We start from the raw sequence: 21,559 nt of genomic DNA, 5'->3' as shown, positions 1-21,559 counted from the left end.
AGTGATGTCCCAGTGCTTGGAAGCCGTGCGGGTCTGGATGGGGAGAAACAGGCTCCGACTCAACCCTTCCAAGACCGAGTGGCTGTGGCTGCCGGCGTCCCGGTATAGCCAGCTGGCGCCATCGCTGGTTATTGGGGGCGAATCATTGGCCCCCACGGAAAGGGCCCGCAACTTGGGTGTCCTCCTGGATGCACGGCTGTCTTTAGAAGGGCATACAATGGCCGTGGCCAGGGGGGCCTTTTATCAGGTTCGCCTGATACGCCAGTTGCGCTCCTTTCTGGATCGGGACTCCCTACGCACGGTCACTCAGGCACTCGTCACCTCTCATCTGGACTATTGTAACGCTCTCTACATGGGGCTCCTTTTGGGGTGCACCCGGAGGCTCCAACTGGTGCAGAATGCGGCCGCGCGGGGGATTATGGGAGCGACTGGGCGCTCCCATGTGACTCCTCTCCGTGAGCTACATTGGCTCCCAGTGGACTTCCGGGTGCGCTTCAAGGTGTTGGTGATCACCTTTAAAGCGCTCCATGGCTTAGGGCCGGGGTATCTACGGGACCGCCTTCTGCCACCAATTGCCTCCCACCGGCCAGTTCGCTCCCACAGAGAGGGCCTCCTCAGGGTGCCATCGGCCAGGCAATGTCGGCTGGCGACCCCCAGGGGGAGAGCCTTCTCTGTGGTAGCACCCACCCTCTGGAACAATCTACCCCCAGAGATACGAGTGATCCCAGACCTCCGGACTTTTTGTGGGGCTCTCAAAACCTATTTTTTTCAGTCAGCCAGGCTGTCCTGATTTTATTATTGGTTTTAATAATTTTGATATGGCTTTTAATTGGAATGTTTTAAATTAATGGGCCAAATTTATTTTAAAGTTATTTTAACTTTTGTATATAAAATGTTTTACTTTTTGGCTGTTCACCGCCCTGAGTCCGAAAGGAGAAGGGCGGTATAGAAATTTGAATAAAGAAAGAAAGAAAAGAAAGAAGAAAGAAGCAAAACATCTTCAAAAGAAAAAACAAGAAAGTCCAGTTGCCTCCTGAAAAAGCACCTTTGGAATGAATGGATGAATGAATGAGGCAAAATCTATGATTAAGGAAGGAACTGAATTTCTAGGATTGTAATGTCTTAGGACTGTGATGGCGAACCTATGGCACATGTGCCAGAGGCGGCACGGAGTGCCCTCTCGGATGGCATGCGAGCCATCACCCCAGTTCAGCTCTCCCGCTGGCCAGCTGGTCTTTGGGTCTCTGCCGCGCATGCACAGGGGGCGGGGTGTGTGCGCGGGGCCATGCACACATGCACAGGGCGGTGCATACGGGGGGCACGTGCATATGTGGGGGGGCAGCGTGCATGCGCGGGGCTACATGCGCATTGCATTTTGGGGGTTCGGGCGTGCAGGTGCGCTTTGGGCACTCAGTCCGGAAAAGGTTAGCTATCATTGTCCTAGGAGTTAGGTAATTCAGTAAAAATGATTGGCAGTAGAATTGTTCCTGACTAAATGTATATCCTATTCAAATGTTCAACGCCCATTGTGAACTTCAGAGTAGAGAGTTTTTAGCATGTCTCATATTGCTTGTTCCTTTGTATCGTTTTTCTCTTGTTCAGAATACTCTGAAAAGAGACTGTTTGTTAAGGCAGTTCAGTTCAGAGACTTGAGTCAAAGAAAGTTTGAATTAGAATCAGTTTATGTTCCCCCCCCGCCTCTATTTTCCATGAGACCATGGAAATTTAGAAGTTTACAATTGCCTACTTGCTCTGCTGCTTTGGCGGTGTTACCTTGATCGTTATCACTTTCCTTTCCTTTTTTCTTTTTCTTTTTCTTCTTGTCACTCAGGGTGCCGTTCTTTTGTACTTTTCCTGCAAATGATTCTATATCATCCAGAACATGGTTCAGGATCTCCTGCTCGCAACAGAGGAACAAGAATCCAAATCCAATACTGTATTATTGAAAGCTTTTTGGGGAAAACCACTAACAGTGTACATTTTTCCTGCCATTCAGAGCAGTGGTGGGTTGCTAGCGGTTCACTCCGAATTGGGCAAACCGGTAGTGGCGGTGGCGGGAGGCTCCGCCCACCCGCCCTGATGCTTTTGCGCATGCACAGAAGTGTTGCACATGTGCAGAAGTGTCATGTGCATGGGCAAGCACGCGTGTGCCCACGAGTGAACTGGTAGCGACGGATTTTGAAACCCAGCCCTGATTCAGAGATTTAGCAGTTAGGTCATGCTTTCAATTTGATAATGGTTTAATTTACTTCACTTGGTTCCTGGTCTAGATCTGGGAAAAAACACTAATTAAGAAGTGAAATTAATTAGCTGTACAAAGACATCTTCTCTCATTTACATGTTATTGACCTCCAGATCAATAAGGTATCTCTTATTCTGGTTTATAATCCTAGCTTCTAGCTAAATATCTTCCTTTACTATAGTTCTTTATCAGGGGTGGGTTCTACATTTTTTTACTACCGGTTCTGTGGGCGTGGCTTATTTTGTGGTCATGGCTTGATGGTCATGTGACAATTCTTTAGGATTTAGCAGCGGTACTGGTCTACTAGGCTTTTAACTGGTTGCAGAGCTGTACCAGTCTATTCATTTGTTTTTGGAGGCACCAGTCTACCACCACACTGCCTTTTAACACTGATGAGCTGTAGGGCGGCCCTTTGAAGCCCCGCGGCAAGAGTTTAAACAGTTTTTTTTCTTCTAGCCAATCAGCTGGGACTCAGGAGGCAGCAATAGATTGGGGGTGGGGCCAAATAAAAGGTAAGAATAACGCAGGGGGGCGGGGGGGCAGAACCGGTTATGACATCATATCATAACCACTACTGGCTCGGTGGAACCGGGCGGAACCGGGAGGAACCCACCACTGTTCTTTTCTATCCTTCCAGACAATTTCTAGAATCTCTTGGCACACTTTCATAGAAGTGGTGCTTCATGATTACAATCTCTGTTCATAAAATTATTTAAACTCAGACTTTGTACCAACAACAATAGTTCTTATACTCAAACAGGCGATTTCTAATTGGGGTTGAACTAAAATTCACATACTCTCCAGACAATATGGTTAACCTAAGGAGTTGGGTATTTCTAATCCCAAATAAATTGGAAAATATCTTCTCTTATACACTGTACAAACTAGGGTATGCAGTTTTCTTGCCCTACCTGTTTAGATAACAATATCCTGCTGTCCAGTTCCTACCCTCTAGAGACACGACAGGGAAATATCTTTTAGTGTGGGGCCAACAGAGATAAGGTATCCAGGAAAGAATGGAGTACTTACAATTTCTATAGATTTATCCTGCGACATCGGGGAGAGTCTAGGATCCTCTTGATGTGTTTCATACTTCTGCTGCTGGTCAAATTGCTGTTCAGCTTCTATAATGTTCAATAATCAATGTGTCTACAATGTGTCAATAATGCCCCGGCTAGCTAACTTTCTATTTCAACTCCTTGCCCCAAATCAGGGGTGAAATCCAGCAGGTTCTGACAGGTTCTGGAGAACCGGTAGCGGAAACTTTGAGCAGTTCGGAGAACCAGCAAATACCACCTCTGGCTGGCCCCAGAGTGGGGTGGGAATGGAGATTTTGCAATATCCTTCCCCCAGGAATAGGGAGGGAATGGGGATTTTGCAGTATCCTTCCCCTGGAGTGGGGTGGGAATGGAGATTTTTCAGTATCCTTCCCCTGCCACGCCCACCAAGCCACGCCACGCCCACCAAGCCACACCCACAGAACCAGTAGTAAAAAAATTTGGATTTCATCACTGCCCCAAATGTGTGTACTCCAGTTGCTTCTAAAAAGGATACCAAGGGGTAAAAGAGACAGCTGTTATCATATAATGAATGTATATCACTTAACCCTGGCTGTCTTATAATAGAAGCTGTGAAAATCCATTCCTAGCCACTGCTACTAAATTTTGGCTTCTAGATCCTAGGCTCAATCTAGAAACATACCCAGATTGCACTCTTGAATGTTTTTTTATCTAAATTTCCATTCCCTGACTTGCTTTTTGACTGAATAGAAGCATCTTTTTCTGCATTAAGCTTGAATCTAATTGTCCTTATCTTACCCATAACTGACAATGGGTTTCAACAGCTTCCCTGGTGTTTTTTTTTTTTTTTTTTAAAGGAAATACATTACCGGAAGCTATCAGTTTACTGGTGACACTAAATCTGATCTTTCCAGAACAGTTATCCCAATATTTCCATGCATATATTGAAAAGCAGTGGGAGATAAGATAGAATATTGAGGAAAACTACAAGCAAATAGTTGTTGAGCAAGAATTCCGAAACTTGAAGCAATAGACTACAGTTCTACTGTGTTCACCACTCAGAGCATCCAAAATTGGAAACAGACCAAGAATAATTCAAGCCTATTATACACCTATCCCATGTAAATAATCTAATTCTCTCCTTTGGTCATTTCCATGTGCTGTATATTATGGCAATAAACACTCCCTCCCTCCATCTTTTTATTTTATTTAGCATGCATGTCTTCCATTAGTAGCCAACATTCCAGCAAAAAGGAATTACCATTGAATTCCGTGTAGCGTGGCTCCATGTCCCAAGGAGAATCATGAGGAATTAGTTTGGTGTTGCCAATGTGAGGTGCTCTGTTTTGCCGATTCAACATGTTCTCCAAGTTCACTCTAAATTATAATAATAAACCTACATCACCATCATCATGTCTTGAGGTAACCAATAAAGCATCTGCAATCGAAATATAATATTGCAGATGTCCAACTTTTCTGTTACCTGAGCATATCATGATTCTGACATTCGGTTCTCCACTCCTCAATAGCTTTCTGTATTTTGGTTTTCAACAAGTCAGCCTAAAAGAAAGAAGAAGCAGTTTTCAGGTTTCTCTGGATTCAGACCTTCCAGCTTTAAACTGGAATGGCTACTGTTATTGTCTGTTACAAATTGTTGTCCGCCACTATGAGTGCAAAAAAGATGCTGAGACTCTAGAAAACATAAAGAGAAGAGCAAAAAAGATGATTAGGGGACGGAAGGCTAAAACATATAAAGAAAGGTTTGCTAGAATTGGGTATGTCTAGTTTAATGAAAGAAAGGACTAAGTGTTCCAATAACTAAAGGGGTTGCCACAAAGAAGAGGGAGTAGTCAACCTATTCCCCAAAGCACCTGAAAGCAGGACAAGAAGCAATGGATGGAAGCTAATCAAGGAGAAAAGCAACCTAGAACTAAGGAGAAATTTCCTGAGAGAACAATTAACCAGTGGAACAACTTGCCTTCAGAAGTTGTGGATACTCCAACACTGGAAGTTTTTAAGAAGAGATTGGACAACCATTTGTCTGAATGTTTTCCTATACCATTTCTTTCACAGAAATGAGCAGAGGGTTGTACTAGAAAACCTCCAAGGTCTCTTCCAACTCTATTATTCTGTTATTCTGTACTATCCTATGACAATAGAAGCACTGCAGAATGTTTCCTTTGGCTAACCTTTTGATAATTATGTGGGAAGTAGGACTCATACTGGAGCAAATTATTTCCCACTCCTATAAGATAATAAGGAACTAATATCTTTTTGCTATTCACCTTATGTTAAACACTAGGAAGAGAGTATGCAGTAGGATTTGGACTATGGAAGGTTACCCACATGTTTATTAAAATCTGACAATCAGTGTCTTGCTGCCAGACGAGAACAATTTCCTAACTCTCCTAGTGCCATAGGTCCAAATGAGATTTGTTAGGACTCCTATATTTTAAGCAAAGATGTCAATTTCAGATATATTACATGTGATTATGGATTTCAGAGGAACCTGCAGTTTGTCTCTAGGCCATCTTCAAATCTGTCCCCTCCAAATTAAAAAGATGCTGTATTTACCCCAATCTGCTCGCATTGAAAGAGCAAGATACTAGTTTTCTGCTGGTTCAGTTCTTTCACAGAAATAGCCAAGATGGAGTTGTAAATACAACAGTTAAGGATGGAGACCCAATCCTGGATATCTTCCAAGGGATAGCAGTCCAGCTCTTCCTGTAGGCAGAAAAACCAAACACACAGGATGTAGCAGAAAAGACCATGTTGCCGCCTTCCAGGTCCAAAGAAAAGGACACAACTTTCTATGCCAACAATCCATGAGGAACATAAGTATACAGTAGTTCTTTGCCATTCCTTGGCATTTTAAATGTCTTATTTAATAGCAGTATCATGGCTACTGTTCAGATATTTAGTCTCAGTTGTCCCAGGTACCCATCCCAGCTTGTAAGAAAATATGGCAATGCAAATTGGGTGTGAAATAAAGTATACAGAAGCTCCATTTACCTCAGCCTCTATGTCCGTCAGCAACAATTTGTTCTCCTTGATCTGCAAAAGCATGTCTTGGCCCCACACTTGGCTTTGGGCATCCATCATTTTGAGTCGCTCAATACAATTCTCTACATTGTTGATTTCTTTGCCATCAATAGTACAAGTCAAAAGGTGCTGTGGATAAAATATGGACTTTGGTTCTTTAGTGCATAATCTGAGCGTACATATAACTGTTGTGAAAAGATCAGTGTATAAGAGAAACTAGGACCGTGATGGTGAACCTATGGCACATATGCCACAGGTGGCACACGGAGCCATATCTGTGGGCACGCGAGCGTTGCCCTAGCTTAGCTCCAGCGTATGCTGCGCAGCTGATTTTTGGGCCTTTTGGGCCCATCAGAATTCAGGAAATGGGCCGTTTTCAGCCTCTGGAGGGCCTCCGGGGTGTGTGGGGAAGGCCATTTTTGCCTTCTCCAGGCTCCAAGAAAGCCTCTGGAGCCTGGGGAGGGCAAAAAACAGGCCTACTGGTAACCTTTTTGCCATTGCGTGCCAAAAGAGGGGTCGTGCACGCATGCACAGGGGGTGGGGGGCATTGAATTAATTATGCACGTTTGGGTGCAAGCCCCATGCTCCCCCCTAGTTTTGGTATGTGACGGCAAAAAGGTAAGGCCATCACTGCACTAGGAAGTACTGTAGGGAAGGGCCTACAGTACTAGGAAGTGCTGCATGTAGAGCATATGCTATTAACTTCAGTTGGTTCAGTATAATAAACAGCAACATTTTTCAAATGATTAATTTATGGTGGGAATTTTGTTCAACAGAGGCAATGTATAACTCATTAAACTAGGTAGACAATCATTGATTACATAATCATTTAATATTTACAAGTAATACAGTAATGTTATATTACTGTAAGAAAGAATGACAAAAGATTAAACATTAAAGGTAGGGAAATTAATATGTCATCTACAGAAAAACACTTCTAAATTTATCTGATTAAAATTCAGGTGATCAATCAGTTAAATATTAACTGATATAGGCTTCTAATGCTGAAATTCGGAATAACTTTCTGTCAGAAGAATAGACCCCAGTCTCTTGCAGATATTCAGACAAATGTGTGCAAGGAGAAATGAGTTCCCACCTGTGGCTGTATGCATGCAACATGCTTAGTCAGGCTAATTACATGTAGCTGCATTCATCCAACATGAAGCTCAAATGGGGGTGGGTGGGATTGAATAGCATGGTGTGAAAACCAAGACTGTTTGGTTAGTTTGGGATTCAGTACATTATTCAAAGAAAATAGAATAGTTCAGTCATCAAATTAAGCTTGTTGTGTGAATACAGCCAATAATAGGCTTTGCTCTAATTTATTTTCATCTGGATGTTAGAAGGCAACCTCTGAGTATACAGTCCTTCCAGGGGTGGGTTCTAAATTTTTTTACTACTGGTTCTGTGGGCGTGGCTTATTTTGTGGGTGTGGCTTAGAGGTCATGTGACTAGGTGGGCGTGGCTAGCTGGACAGAGTCATTTCTGGAAGGTCCTCGCATTTACGACCAGTCCTCACACTTACGACCCGACTCATTTGTTTGCTTTTAACACTGAACAGCTCTAGGACAGCCCTTTGAAGCCCCATGGCAAGAGTTTAAACAGTTTTTTTCCCTCTAGTCATCAGCTGGGACTCAGGAGGCAGCAATAGATTGGGGGTGGGACCAAATAAAAGGTAAGAATAACGTGGGTGGGTGGGGGGGGAGGGCGGGGGGGGAGAACCGGTTCGGTGATGTCATATCGTCACCGCTACTGGGTCGGCCGAACCGGACCGAACTGGGAGGAACCCACCACTGAGTCCTTCACTTCTAACTATTTGTTTAGTAACTGAAGTTACGATAGGACTCAAAAAAGTGACATACAGTCAGTTTTCACACTTATGATCATCGCAGTGTCCCTGCAGTCACATGATCAGAATTTGGCTGCTTGGTGATCACCATGTATTTACAAAAGTTGCAGTGTCCTGGGATCATGTGATCACCATTCACAACATTCCCAGGGACTTCCAACAGGCAAAGTCAATGGGAAAAGATGGATTCACTTAACAACCACATGATTTACTTAACAACCATTGAGATTTGCTTAATGACTGTGGCCTAAAAGGTCATAAAATAGGGCCCAACTCACTTAACGTTTGCAACAGAAGTTTCTGTCTCAATTGGGGTTGTAAGTTGACGACTACCTATATAATGAAGGTTGTAAACTTACTAATTTATGAATGAATGGTAAATTAAAAATGTAAAAATTAAGGATGTTATTTAATGCTGAGTTTCTGTTCTTCCCCACTTTGTAAAACCATTTGAACGCCTTTAAGAGGTTAGGACCAAAGAACTGGTAAAGATAAAGTCATCCTGCATGAGAAGCACAGGATTATGGAATAAGACAAAATCTTGTCAAGCATCATATTTAACTCTATGTGCAATGCAGGAAGTCTAGAATCAGAGCATTTTGAACCAATGGCCAGGTAATCTCCTCTTCAGGAAGATCAATACAAAAGGACCCAAAATTCTTTCATTGAGCAATGGATGAGGTTTACGTAGAGCAGGGGTGTCAAACTTGATTTCATTGAGGGCCAGATCAGGGGAAGAGTGGGTGTGGCCGGGATGGACGTGGCCAGCTCAACGTCACTTGTGTCAAGGCCACCTGTGGTGGTCCAAGCACTCTGCCAGAGAAAACGGGCTCTTGAGCTCTGTTTTTGGCTGCGACGGCCTCCTGTAAACCTCTGCCAGTGAAAACAGAGCTCAGGAGGACCTGCGTGCAGCCCTCCCAAGTTCCGTTTTCCTTGATACAGGCACCACAGGCCGGTTCTTTGCTGTTTCCAGGGCAGCCTCGTGGGCCAGATCTAAGCACCCTACGGGCCGGATCTGGCCCCCGGGCCTTAAGTTTGACACCCCTGACGTAGAGCAAAACTGATAAGTGCACCCATCTTCTGCAACTGAGAAGAATGGCAGGGACCTTTCTGGGCTTCCAAAGATTTTTCCTACCTCCACCCGATGCCGGAAGTCACACTCAGCCTTCATTATAGTGCTACTGTACTCCTTCCTTTGATCTGTGAGGGGAAAAAAAGGCAGAATTCGACTCCAGTTTTTGCTTTAAGTATTCATTAGGATGGCAATCAGATCGCAGTTTGTAGTGGGTACCACTAAGGTGACCAATCGTCCTCCTTTAGGGAGGACAGTCCTTCTTTTGTAAGTTCTGTCCTCTCTCTAAAAGTGTCCTCCTACATCGTATTCGATCAATGCCAATCCGATCCGTTGCATGTGATGTGACGTATTTGTATTTGACATGATGATTCATCAAGGCAGTGTGTTGAGACACGATTATGAGATACATGTGCTCCACACAGGAGAATTGTTTTGAGAGAGTGCCCCATGCGCAAGTGGCTTTGTTTACTTCTTACCAAAACACGACACGGCACACACCCATGTGTCCTCCTTCTCATTGTAAAAAAGTTGATCACCTTAGTACCGCACAAATGATAACCCAAAACCTCAGAGAAAGTTTATGTCCTGGAGGGCAGGGGAAGGCAGGAGTTGGCTCCACTGATCTTGGATTGTCCAGGACTGCTTTATGTGCCAATTAGAGGGAATTAATAAGGGGAGGGGGTTGTTTCTCTTTATATCAGAGAAGATAACAGAAGGAAGGGAAGCCTACACTTCTCTAAACTATTTTATGCCTAAGGGTCAGCTGATATTCCTCTCTCTGATACAGAGTGAGAAAGCACATGGCATAGGGCCTTATACTTGACGGATCACCTATCTCCCATATTATTTTCCTGGCAGCTCTGATTTGACTAGGTTGGCATGCTTTGGGTACCTTTGATTAAACAATGCCATCTATTGGGAACTCAGAAGCACAGCTTCTCTGATGCAGCACCTGCTCTGTGGAGGGAGGTTGCCCTGAGAGATTCAAATGTTCCCACCCACCCTCAATAGTGGTGTTTCAAAGACCTATTTTCCCACACCTTTGACGAAGACTGGCATCTCTTTTTTTTCATTTCTTTGTCCCTATTTGGGTTTGCTTTCTCTGCCACATTTCTTCCTTTTTGTGTTGTGTTATTTTTGTGATCTTTCCTTATTTTTAAATGTTTTCAACAATTTGCAAACCATCCAAAATCAGATTTTGTAGTTGGGCAGCATATCAATAATAATTAAAAAAAACACCTGAGCAAGTCATTAGATACACAGCTGGAATAGTAGACTAGACTCAAGCAGAACTAAAAGTCTGGGATAGCCACACCAGAAAAATAATGACAATGAATCATGCCCTTCATCCATGAAGCAATGTTGACAGACTTTATTTACCAAGGAGCATAAGTGGGCATGGAATATTGTCCAGATGGTATCAGAGGATTGAAGAAATAAAAAGGACATTGGAAGAATATCTGATGGACAGTGAAGATGATGCACCGAAGTTAGCATACAATAGAGGGTTACCGAGTACTGGATAGATAAAACTGGCCTACAAGAAATACCAAATAAAGAATAGAAAAGAGACATGGCAAGGCAAAGTATTATTAAAAATAGCAGACAAAGCAGATAACAACAAGACCTGACAATGGCTAAGAGCAAGAAAGTTGAAGAAAGAGACAGAGGGACTAATTCTGGCTGCACAAGACCAGGCCTTAAGAAGATAAACATATAAAGGCAGAATAGTGAAGACAGCAACAGGCAGCAAATGCTGCCTCTGTAAAGAAGCTGAAGAAATAGTGAGCCACCTAGTTAGCTGCTGCAAGAAGATCACATAGACTGACTACAAACAATGCCATGATCGAGTAGCAACAATGAAACAGTGGAATATCTGCAAGAAATACCATTTGCCTGCAAGCAAGAACTGGTGGGACCACAAAATAGATAAAGTAGTACAAAATGTGACTTTAGAATTCAAGCAGACAAGTACCTGCCACATAATACCCAAACTTAACAATGGTTCATAAAAAAAAGGGGGAGGGGAACCCATCTGGATAGTGAATGTTGCAGTACCTGGAGACAGTAGAAGAGAAGAGAAAGAACTGGAGAAAATCATGACATACAAAGATATGCAAATAGAAGTGGAACAACAGTGGCAAAATATAGCAAAAATAGTAATAGAAGCATTGGGTGCAATCTGGGGCAAGACATGAACACCATCAGCATTGACAAATCATCCTTAGTCAATTTCAAAAGGCAGCTTTCCTTGGAACAGCTTACATCCTGTGACAATACCTTTAATAATCAAGCAATATCTGCCTATCCCAGGTCCTAGGGAAGGATTTGATAGGTGGATAAAAATACCAGATCCCATCTAAACAACTGCTTGACAGTGTGATAATCATCATCATCATCATCAATCAATCATCATCATCATCTGGTTCCCTCTAGGTCCGTGATGGCGAACCTGTGGCACGCGTGCCAGAGGTGGCATGCACAGCCCTCTCTGTGGGCACGCGGGCCATCGCCAGCTGCTTTTCTGGTTTCTGGTGCACACATGGCCGCTGGCCAGATGGTCTTCGCGAGTGCTGGAGCGCCGGAAAACGGCCAAAAAACAGGGCGTTTTTTGGGCTGTTTTCAGGCCTTTTTCTGGGCCATTTTCAGGCTGTTTTGGGGCTGTTTTCAGCCATTTTGGGGCCAGTTTTTGGGCCGTTTTCATGCCTTTTTCCAGGCCATTTCCAGGCCATTTTTTGGGCTGTTTCCAAGCTGTTTTGGGGCCAGTTTTCAGCTGGTTTCGGGCCAGATTTTGGGCCATTTTCAGGTCGTTTTTCACACTGAAAAACAGCCTGAAAACAGGCTGAAAAATGGCTTGAAAACGGCCTGAAAAACAGCCCCCCAAAAGGCATGCACGAGCCAGCCAACTAGTCTTTGTGTTTCTGGTACTCTGGCGGGCGCATGTATACACACATGCACCCATGTTCCAGTTTGGGCACTCAGTGCCGAAAAGGTTTGCCATCACTGCTCTAGGCTATTTCTTGGCATAAAAGAAATACACTCCTACATAAGAAAGTAAACAATGTGTAGATGGTAGCTACAACTGCATTTTTGCTCCTCTGATAAAAAAAAGTTATTTTAGGCCCCTGGGATAGGATTCCATTTGAATGATCTGGAAAGAGGAGAGCAGGCTATCCTTACGGTAAATGGCTTTGCCACTTGGCCTGGACATGCTGTTGGCTCTGCTGAAATCCATCCCAGTGTCACTGTGGAGAAAAGAAAACAAGGCACATGGATTTAATTTTTTTTTAAAGGTCTTCTATTCACTTCTATTCCCTTATATCTCAGTTATTCTTCCCCACCCCGTCTGTTACTACTGAATCAGGAATTTTAGTAAGTTCCAATAATAAAAATTCATGATTCTGGACAAAATGAAATGATCTGCTCTTTGAGATGCAGTGTGAGCTAAATTTCACTTAAAATGTTCAGAATCCAAATCTTTTTGATAAAGACTTTTGACAAAGACTTTCTAGAATCTGTGTCTAGATTAGAGACTATTTTGTTGTGGCAAATTCTCAATAAAATTGAAATATATAGGAATAAAGGTTTAAAATTTACATTAGTCTATAACCGTGATGGCGAACCTATGGCACACATGCCACAGGTAGCACGCGGAGCCATATCGGTAGGCACGCAAGCATTGCCCTAGCTCAGCTCTGGCAGCATGCGCATGCTCGCCAGCTGATTTTCAGGCCTTCTGGGCCCACTGGAAGTCGGGAAACTGGCTTTTTTCAGTCTCTCCGGAGGGCCTCCTGGGGGGGGAAGGCCATTTTCACCCTCCCCAGGCTCCTAGAATGGCTCTAGAGCCTGGGGAGGGTGAAAAAACGGGTCTACTGGGCCCACTGGGCCAAAAGCTGGGGGAGCGTGGGGGGTCCTGTGTTCATAAGCGGGGTGGGTGGGGCGCATTGAATCGTGTGTGGGCACGCACGCACGCACGTGACCCCCCCCCCACATTCCCCCCTCTTTTGGCATGCGACGGCAAAAAGGTTAGCCATCACTGGTCTATAACTTAAAAGAAAATTTCTATAAAATGATATATCGCTGGTATTTAACTCCAGATAAGTTGCCAAGAATGTATAAAGACATTTCAAATGAATGTTGGAAATGTAAATGTAAAGAAGGGACTTTTTATCATTTATGGTTTTCGTGTGATAAAGCAAAGAAATATTGGAGTAGGATTCATATTTTAATACAGAAAATTCTTAAAGGGAATATAAAGAGAAAACCAGAAACTTTTTTTTCTGCTTTAATGAAAAAAGACCCAGGGAAAAAATTCGGAACTTTGATGTTATATATGTTGATGGAAGCAAGGTTTCTTTATGCACAGAAATGGAAGGTCACCTCGATCCCCACAATGGATGGATGGCTGCAAAAACGGATGGAGATAGCAGAGGTGGCTACATTGATTGTTTTGATCAAGAAAAAAAGTACATTTTTATTTCTACTTGGAAACCATTTCTGGACTTTGTGCTTGAGGTGGAGAAAAAATGAAACTTTGATTTTAGGTTTTACCGATTAGATAGATTTGTTGTTATAGAAATGGCTAGTTAATACAATTATGTAAAAGTAAAAAGTTGAGGTTTGATGTTAATGCCTTGTTCTACTGCACCAAAGAGAGCCTGAAGTCAATACTTTTTTTTCTATCTATCTATCTATCTATCTATCTATCTATCTATCTATCTATCTATCTATCTATCTATTTTATTGGTTCGATTTATATGCCACCCTTCTCCGGAGACTCAGGGTGGCTTACAATGCATTTTAAGCAATAGCCTTCATACTTTTGTATATACCTGCTTAGTAGGGCTTTCGCCCCCCCCACCCCCCCCCAGCGGTGTTCTTTTTTTATACAAAGTCAGCTTATTGCCCCCACAATCCGAGTCCTCATTTTACCTACCTCAGAAGGATGGAAGGCTGAGTCAACCTTGAGCCTAGTGAGATTTGAACTTGCAGTAATTGCAGGCAGCTGGCAGCTAAGTGCTACTTAACAGCACTTTAGTCTGCTGCACCACCAAGGCTCTATTTCCCCTTTTTCTTGCTCTTTCCCTTTTCCCTTCCCTATTTCCCCAACTATTTACTTTTGTATTTTCTTTGTATGCTATATTATAAACTAATAAACATGTTAAAAGAAAGATTTAAATATATAGACTTACTCGTAGTTAGCACCATTCCTATAGCTGAAGCGATCTTCCATTTTGAATTCAGATTTTACAGTCTTGTTCACCAGCCAAAGTTTCTAGCAGAGATGGATAGCCATATAAATTGGATTAATAAGTAAATATTCAAGACCTGCATTTTAGAAATCATTTCTGCTATTGTGACTGAAGCATTATATTTCTTCTCAACATTCTAAATAGCCAGACCTTAATCTAAATTTAATTCTAACTCTAAAAAAATAGTACTTTTTCAGGAAATTTGGTAGCACGGTCAATTCATCTGACCTAGTCTTGATCATTAATCTGACTGGTAGCAGGATTCATGTTACCAAACTTTCGGGCATACAGCCTGAATTTTAATTGGAGATGCCAGAGACTGATTCCAGAACTTCCTGTGTGCGAAACCTGTTATTCCTACCAAACTAAAAAACACAAGATAGTCATTCCCTTTAATAGGGGGGGAAAAACCCATCACATAATTTGTTTTACCTGCAAATAATTTTAAAGCCTTTTTCCTTGTACGTACTTTAGTACTGGTGCATCTCTTTCCATGGCCATCAATGTTATTACATTTTTCCTTTCTACCTGAGATCTTTCACCCTTCTTAAATTACTGTAAAGAATAAAATTAGTGTAAGATAAAGACACCCTCCAGTTGAGTAGTTGGCTTTCTTCTCTGTGTTCTGTAGAGCCTTCTTGTAGGACTTTTAAAATGCTTTAAAAAATTCCTAATCTGGTCAATAGACCTGGAATTCCCAGGTGGTCTCTCCTTCCAATTATTAATCTAAGCAACCTGCCTTAACCAAGATTAGCCAAGATCCATTAAAGGTTATTGAAAAGACCAACATTCTTTGAGGTTGGGTTTGGCTCTACTTACGAAGAAGTGAACTTGAGAAATCAGTGCTCTTATTCCATCAAGAGGGGAGGGGAGTAGGATTTAATAAAGCAGCTTACCTTCTGAATTGTTGTGGTAACAGGTGGTTTGATAGAACAAACACAGGATTTCCCTCTGCTAAGCACAGAATCAGGAAAAAGACCACAGAAAGAGTTGTATCTGTGCCTGGAATATGGTTTCAAGTTCAGACTTTGCCCCTCTGCTCAAAGGAAGATTAATACACAGAATAAAGAGAAGTATTCAGAGAGCGAGAGGGCAAATAATAGGCATTGAAGTTTCAGTGCTGCATGACGCAGGAGTCACACCCTGCCCTTTGGTCTCTTCTCTGCACAGATAAATCATCCATCTCCTTGTGTGCTGAACCTACCAGAGCTACTGGAGAGCAGCATGGCTTAAAAAGGAGGTAAAAATGTATACAAACTGACAAAAGTAAGAAAAAGAAAAGAAAAAAAGTCAAAGAGACAGCCAAAAGCACAAGAAAGGGAAAAGTAGAAGAAAAATAGAAAAGAAGAACGATACAAAGAAGTAGCTTCCTATCTTTTTTACAGCAGTTATACGTGCAATTATAAATTTCCCTTTTACTCTATGATTACCATATACTCTTGTCTTTCTATAATCCATCCTGTTTAATCACCAAAACCATAAATCATAAATTCATATTTTTCTAATTCATGCACAATATCTATAAGGGGTTTCCTGTCAGCAATAAACATAAATATTCTTTTGTCTCTCGTCAAAGAGGTCAATTTAGCCATTTTAGCAAGTTCCATCCTTTTCATCAACCATTCTTCCATTGTGGGTAATGTTGAATTTCCCCCTTTTTGTGCATAAAACCATCTTGCTACGATGGGCACTTTTCTTGAGGCAGTGGGGTTTGAGTCCTCATGTTAAGCTGAGTTGTGGGGTTAAGATGCCGTTCAAATGAATTTCTCCCTGAACTCCTTTGATCTGATCCTTGGACTGGTGTGGGAGTATCCTGATTTGTGGTTAACCATTACACCTGCAATGGCTTATTGGCTGACAACCATAAATCACTGTGAGCATATTGCACCTGTCTTGCAGATCCTTTATTGATTGCTGTTGGGCTCAAACTATTAGCCTAAGTTATAAAGCACCATATGGCTTGGCCTCTAGCTACTTCTTACGAGTACATTGTCAATTAAGCATGCCATGTCATGATAAACTTATGGCAAAAATTGTGTCACCTGAAGGAGAACTGTTCCAGGAAACTGGAACAGTTAAGCACAGCTTTAAGCTTTTTTAACTGCGGGCTGAATATGAGATGTAGGCAATGTCATTGGGATGTGTCAAATAAAAACTTATCACTGCATGTTTGTGCTGCAGTTAAAAGAGGATTCAAATATGAGCCAATAATTTTTCCCAGAATTAGCCAATCCTTGTTATAGTGGTGAAATCTGAACCGGTTTACTACTGGTTTGCTGGCTGCGTATGCGCAGTGCACGCCAAAAGGAGGCATGCGGTAAATAGAACAGCATGCGAGGGGGGGTGATCAGCTGTGGCGCACAATATTTTTTTTTTACTTTTAAAAGCATTGCTTTTAAAAGTAAAAAAAAAGCTTCTGATGCTGCTCAGCTGGGATCGTTAGAGGCTTTTTTTAACCTTTTAAAAGCATTTTTTCTACAACCTCTTTGGCCAAAGAGGTTGTAAAAAAATGCTTTTAAAAGGCTCTGAGGATCCCAGCTGACCCGCGCGATCATCAAAGACTTTTTTTTTTTACTTTTAAAAGCATTTTTTCAGCCGAAGAGGTTGTAGAAAAAATGCTTTTAAAAATAATTTAAAAAAAGCCTCCAATGATCGCACGGCTCAGCTGGACATGGGGGGTGGGGGCGCAGGGATTTTTGCTCTGAACCACCCACTGCCATCGCTACCGGATCAAGTGATCTGGTCTGAACCGGGAGCATTTCACCCCTGCCTTGTTATGTGAAAAATAACAGGTGTGAGGATAAGCTTTATATTTTTCAGTGATGACTGGGTCATACTGTATTCCACAACAGTAGAAGTACTTAAGCTTTTATTCTAAAGTGGTAAAAAAAATAACCATATAACATGAGACAGCAATTAAAGAATATTAAAACAAGATACCAATTAAGCATATTTTAAAATACAGTAAGTCAAGAAGACTTTATATCCTTTCTGACAGACAGGGGACCCTAAAGAGGTGACGGCAGGTGGATTCTTTCAAAGGCAGCAAATGTGCAGCACTCATTCAGTTAGGTCTACATCTAATCCCAGGGGGATTTCTGATTATTTTATTAAGCCCAGTTGCTTTTTAATGGTTTAATCTCAGTTGATTACCGGTGGCAATGGGCCACCTCAAAGTTGAGGAGCATCTGTTTCTCGAGGTTAATTGGGATTGAAGATGAGAAAGATCATCCTACTTACACAGGTTTCCCACCAGAGACTATGTAGGACAAAGTAAAATATATGTGTGAGTCAAGGTTACTGGAGATGCACAGGATTAGGTAGCAAGAAGGTCCTAATTCTGTATGACTCCAAGATGTCCTGGATCAGTCCAAACAGAAATTGACTGGTAATGGTAATGGGCTGTTTTGAGAGGGGGACTGCATGGTGCAACTCAGCTGTTACTTGAGCAGCTACTAAGCACAGCTTAGCCTGTTTCTAACAAGAATCTGACAATCAGCTCCAAGGAGCAGTGGCTGATTTAATAAATGGCTAGAGCAGAGATCAGCAATCTGTGGCTCTGGAGCTGCGTGTGGCTCTTTCACCCCTCTGCTGCGGCTCCCTGTCACTCAAATATGCATCACAACCGCCAATGTGCAACACCTGCCAGGATGCGATATATTGAGCTTTTCAACCCCTGGTAGGCCAACCATGGATAAATCCCAAAAAAGAAAAGTTTCAGAAGAAAACAGAACATTTAACTGAACTACATATGCTAGTTTTGTGGCTGCTCAAGAAATAGTCAGGCACAGGAATGATTTTGTGGCTCCTGGTGTTTTCTTTTCTGTGGGAAACTGGTCCAAATGGCTCTTTGAGTGTTTTAAGATTGCAGACCCCTGCAATCTTAAACTCTACCCCTGGGCTAGAGTGATGGATTTAACCAACTGTTAAAATTTGCTCTGGTTTTGTGGAAGTGTTTTATCGTTAAATGCAGATATGTGTGACACTTGTGCAAAACCAGAAAAACTTTTGACAGATGCCTAAACCTGCTGGTACACCCATCCCTTTGGGCCCCAGCTGGAGTTTTCCTATAATCTGATGATACATGGAGAGAGAAAAATAAGTTTGGGAGTATCCTCAATCCTCATTTTTAATGTATCCTGTACACCAGGGGTGTCAAACTCAAGGCCTGTGGGCTGGATCTGGCCTGTGGGGTGCTTAGATCTGGCCAGTGGGGCTACCCTGGGAAACAGTGAAGAACTTGCCTGCAGTCCCTCTGCCAGCAAAAACACATCTTGGGAGGGCTGTATGCGGCCCTCTCAAGTTCCATTTTCGTCTGTGATGGCCTCCTGCAACCCTCTGCCAGCGAAAATGGAGCTCTATGGCCCTCCCGAGCTCAGATTATGCTGGTGCCCCCAACCCGAGTGATATTGAGTTGGCCATGCCCACCCTGACCACACCCACCCGGCCCCTGAGGTCAAACACAACCAGTAGTGAAATCCAATTTTTTTTACTACCGGTTCTGTGGGCGTGGCTTGGTGGGGGTGGTATGGCTTGGTGGGCGTGGCAGGGGAAGGAAACTGCAAAATCTCCATTCCCACCCTACTCCAGGGGTAGGATACTGCAAAATCTCCATTCCCAACCTATTCTGGGGAAGGATACTGCAAAATCTCCATTCCCACCCCACTCCAGGGGAACGATACTGCAAAATCTCCATTCCCATCCTACTCCAGGGGAAGGATACTGCAAAATCTCCATTCCCACCCCATTCCAGGGGAAGGATACTGCAAAATCTCCATTCCCACCCTACTCCAGGGGAAAGATACTGCAAAATCTCCATTCTCTCCCCACTCTGAGGCCAGCCAGAAGTGATATTTGCTGGTTCTCCGAACTGCTCAAAATCCCGTTCTCCAGAACCTGTCAGAACCTGCTGGATTTCACCCCTGAACACATTCCTGATATGGCCCTCAATGAAATCGAGTTTAACACCCCAGCTGTGCACAGTAAATAAGGATGGCGCCATTTGCTGGCATCAAGCTTCTGGCAGGATAAGGATCATCAGAACTCAGCAAATATTATGCTGATAGAATTGATTGTAGGATGAAAGACTGGGAGGCCTTTAGACTCAATTGTGAGAAAGAAGTCTTAGTAGCTATAGCTATCTACAAACACAGGTAGACTTTGACTTACAACAGTTCGTTTAGTGACTTATCAACTGCAGTGATTCACTTAATAAACTGTGGCAAGAAAGATCATAAAATGAGGCAAAACTCACTTAATAAATGTCTCACTTAACAACAGAAATTTCGGGCTCAATTGTGGTCGTACGTTGAGAATTACCTGTAGAACGCTTTCACACAGTATCCGTTTTCATTTCTCAACTCTAGCAACACATCTGGAAATTTACTACTTTCACTCTTTCTGATCTCAGAATGCTGAGAAGAAGAAAGGAATACAATGAGGCAATCAGTGCTCCTGTTGACCAATATGAGAATGTAAAACATAAAAAAAATGCTTGGCAGCTCCTGAAGTTAAAAAAACAAAACCCTCTTTACTATCCCTCTAAGCAGAAAGTCAGATGCTTTCCAAGAAGAGAAAGCCTAAGGGGGAAAAACATGTCTCTGCTTGGACAGCCTGCCTATCAGGATAGGATGGAATTGATATACATTTCCTTTTATGTAGATCCACCTGGAGGACAATTCCTGTAGTGCAAAAAATTCAGCAAATTTTCTCCTTTAGATTTTATAGACGGGTAGAAGTTGACAAGGGCAATAATGACTGTGAGTAAAGTTTCCCACTCCAGGAAAAGCAACAGCTTGTGCACAAGTAGTTGTGCAAAGGCTTTCATTACCAGAATCTCCAGGAGCAGTGAGACCAGCAAACTGCAGTCCAGTTTTGTCTGGAAAAGAGATATTCCATTTAGAGTCAAATATAGTCTATCTTGGTCTCAATTGCCACAGAATCCAAATACACATTCTCTGTGTAGCATTCAATTTATAGCTGTTTTCCTCCTTCTGACCCTCAGAGCCTCCAAAAACTGTGTCATGACCTCCACTCCATTTCTCGTCTGACGCAGAGTAGAGAAATATATCATTTGCATATTATCTTCTTGTGCTGATGAATAACCTCTCCACTTCATGGAGCAATTAAACAATAAGGAAGATGTCAGAGTTTCTTGCAAAAATCAAATTCAGAAGCACACACAGATAACTGATTCAGCTGGATTCATTAACTTCTTTATATACACAATAATATATGAAGTAAGTTTAAATACCAATAGCAGATTCACAGTTTCATTTCAGCAGAGCAGATAGCATGCACAGACTGCTTGGTTTCAGTTTCTGTTCTCTGCACAGAATCAGAAGCTGCAGACTAAGACACGCCCTGACTCCAGTCTGCCTCAGCTCCCAATTGGCTGATTTAGTTGCTATGTCTATTCATTGGCTGAGCTTGTTACCATGTCTTCCCAGTCATGAATATTCTAACAGAACACAAGACTAAATCTTGCAGTGGGCAAATCTTGATCTCTCCTCACCCACCAATAACAAATGGAACTGGCCTCCTGGATTGTCTATAATGGCACTCCAACTACCTTCTCAGCAACCTTCCCTGAAAAAGGAAAAGTTGGAAATCAGCTGGAACAGTTCATCTTCACTGAAAATAATAATAGATTAATTTCTGGAAATAGCTCTTATTATTACTCCTTGTTTGATGGTACAACCATTTTTGTGGCTGAGAGTGTAGTGTTGCCATGGTGCCTTCTAGGAAGAGAAGTATGCCTGCACAGTAACTATGGATACTCATTCCTACAATCCCTTTGGATGCTTTAATCAAGACACAGACCATCATAACTAGTGATTCTTAAAAATAATAATTATTGCATTTATTTTGCAACATTTGGACAAGTAACAGGTCTTAGCTTCTGTTTCCACCCAAAAACATCAGTAAAGACTATTCAATTCCCAATTTCACTCTTTGGAGCTAATTTTCTGCTTGACTTAATGGACTTATGTTTAATTCAATTATAGCCTTGGATAGGTGGTGGGTTTTTTTGTTGCTTCGCTTTTCTTCTGAGTAGTCACCTTTCTGGAGGAAGGATAA

The 21,559-nt window shown here is 42.4% G+C and overlaps 1 protein-coding gene across 1 annotated transcript in view; it reads right to left on the bottom strand.

Annotated features, from left to right (window-relative positions):
* EPS8L3 (EPS8 signaling adaptor L3) overlaps positions 1–15,513 on the bottom strand; it is a 29,623-nt gene extending 14,110 nt beyond the window's left edge. The window contains exons 1-10 of the mRNA XM_070939655.1: positions 15,376–15,513; positions 14,420–14,502; positions 12,408–12,472; positions 9,288–9,352; positions 6,274–6,432; positions 5,836–5,985; positions 4,745–4,821; positions 4,523–4,638; positions 3,272–3,366; positions 1,774–1,897 (exon numbers count right to left, since the gene is read on the bottom strand). Coding sequence (XP_070795756.1) covers positions 1,774–1,897; positions 3,272–3,366; positions 4,523–4,638; positions 4,745–4,821; positions 5,836–5,985; positions 6,274–6,432; positions 9,288–9,352; positions 12,408–12,472; positions 14,420–14,460 — 892 coding nt within the window. The 5' untranslated portion in view covers positions 14,461–14,502; positions 15,376–15,513. The remainder of the gene's footprint in view (positions 1–1,773; positions 1,898–3,271; positions 3,367–4,522; positions 4,639–4,744; positions 4,822–5,835; positions 5,986–6,273; positions 6,433–9,287; positions 9,353–12,407; positions 12,473–14,419; positions 14,503–15,375) is intronic.
* Positions 15,514–21,559: the final 6,046 nt, after the last annotated feature.

This window comes from Pituophis catenifer, unplaced genomic scaffold (genome assembly GCF_029215685.1).
Source record: "Pituophis catenifer annectens isolate HBS135680 unplaced genomic scaffold, rPitCat1.0.hap2 SCAF_3, whole genome shotgun sequence".
In the NCBI taxonomy this organism is placed as follows: Eukaryota; Metazoa; Chordata; class Lepidosauria; order Squamata; family Colubridae; genus Pituophis; species Pituophis catenifer.
Note: the sequence above shows the minus strand (reverse complement) of the source record. Positions and strands in the feature narration are given on the sequence as shown.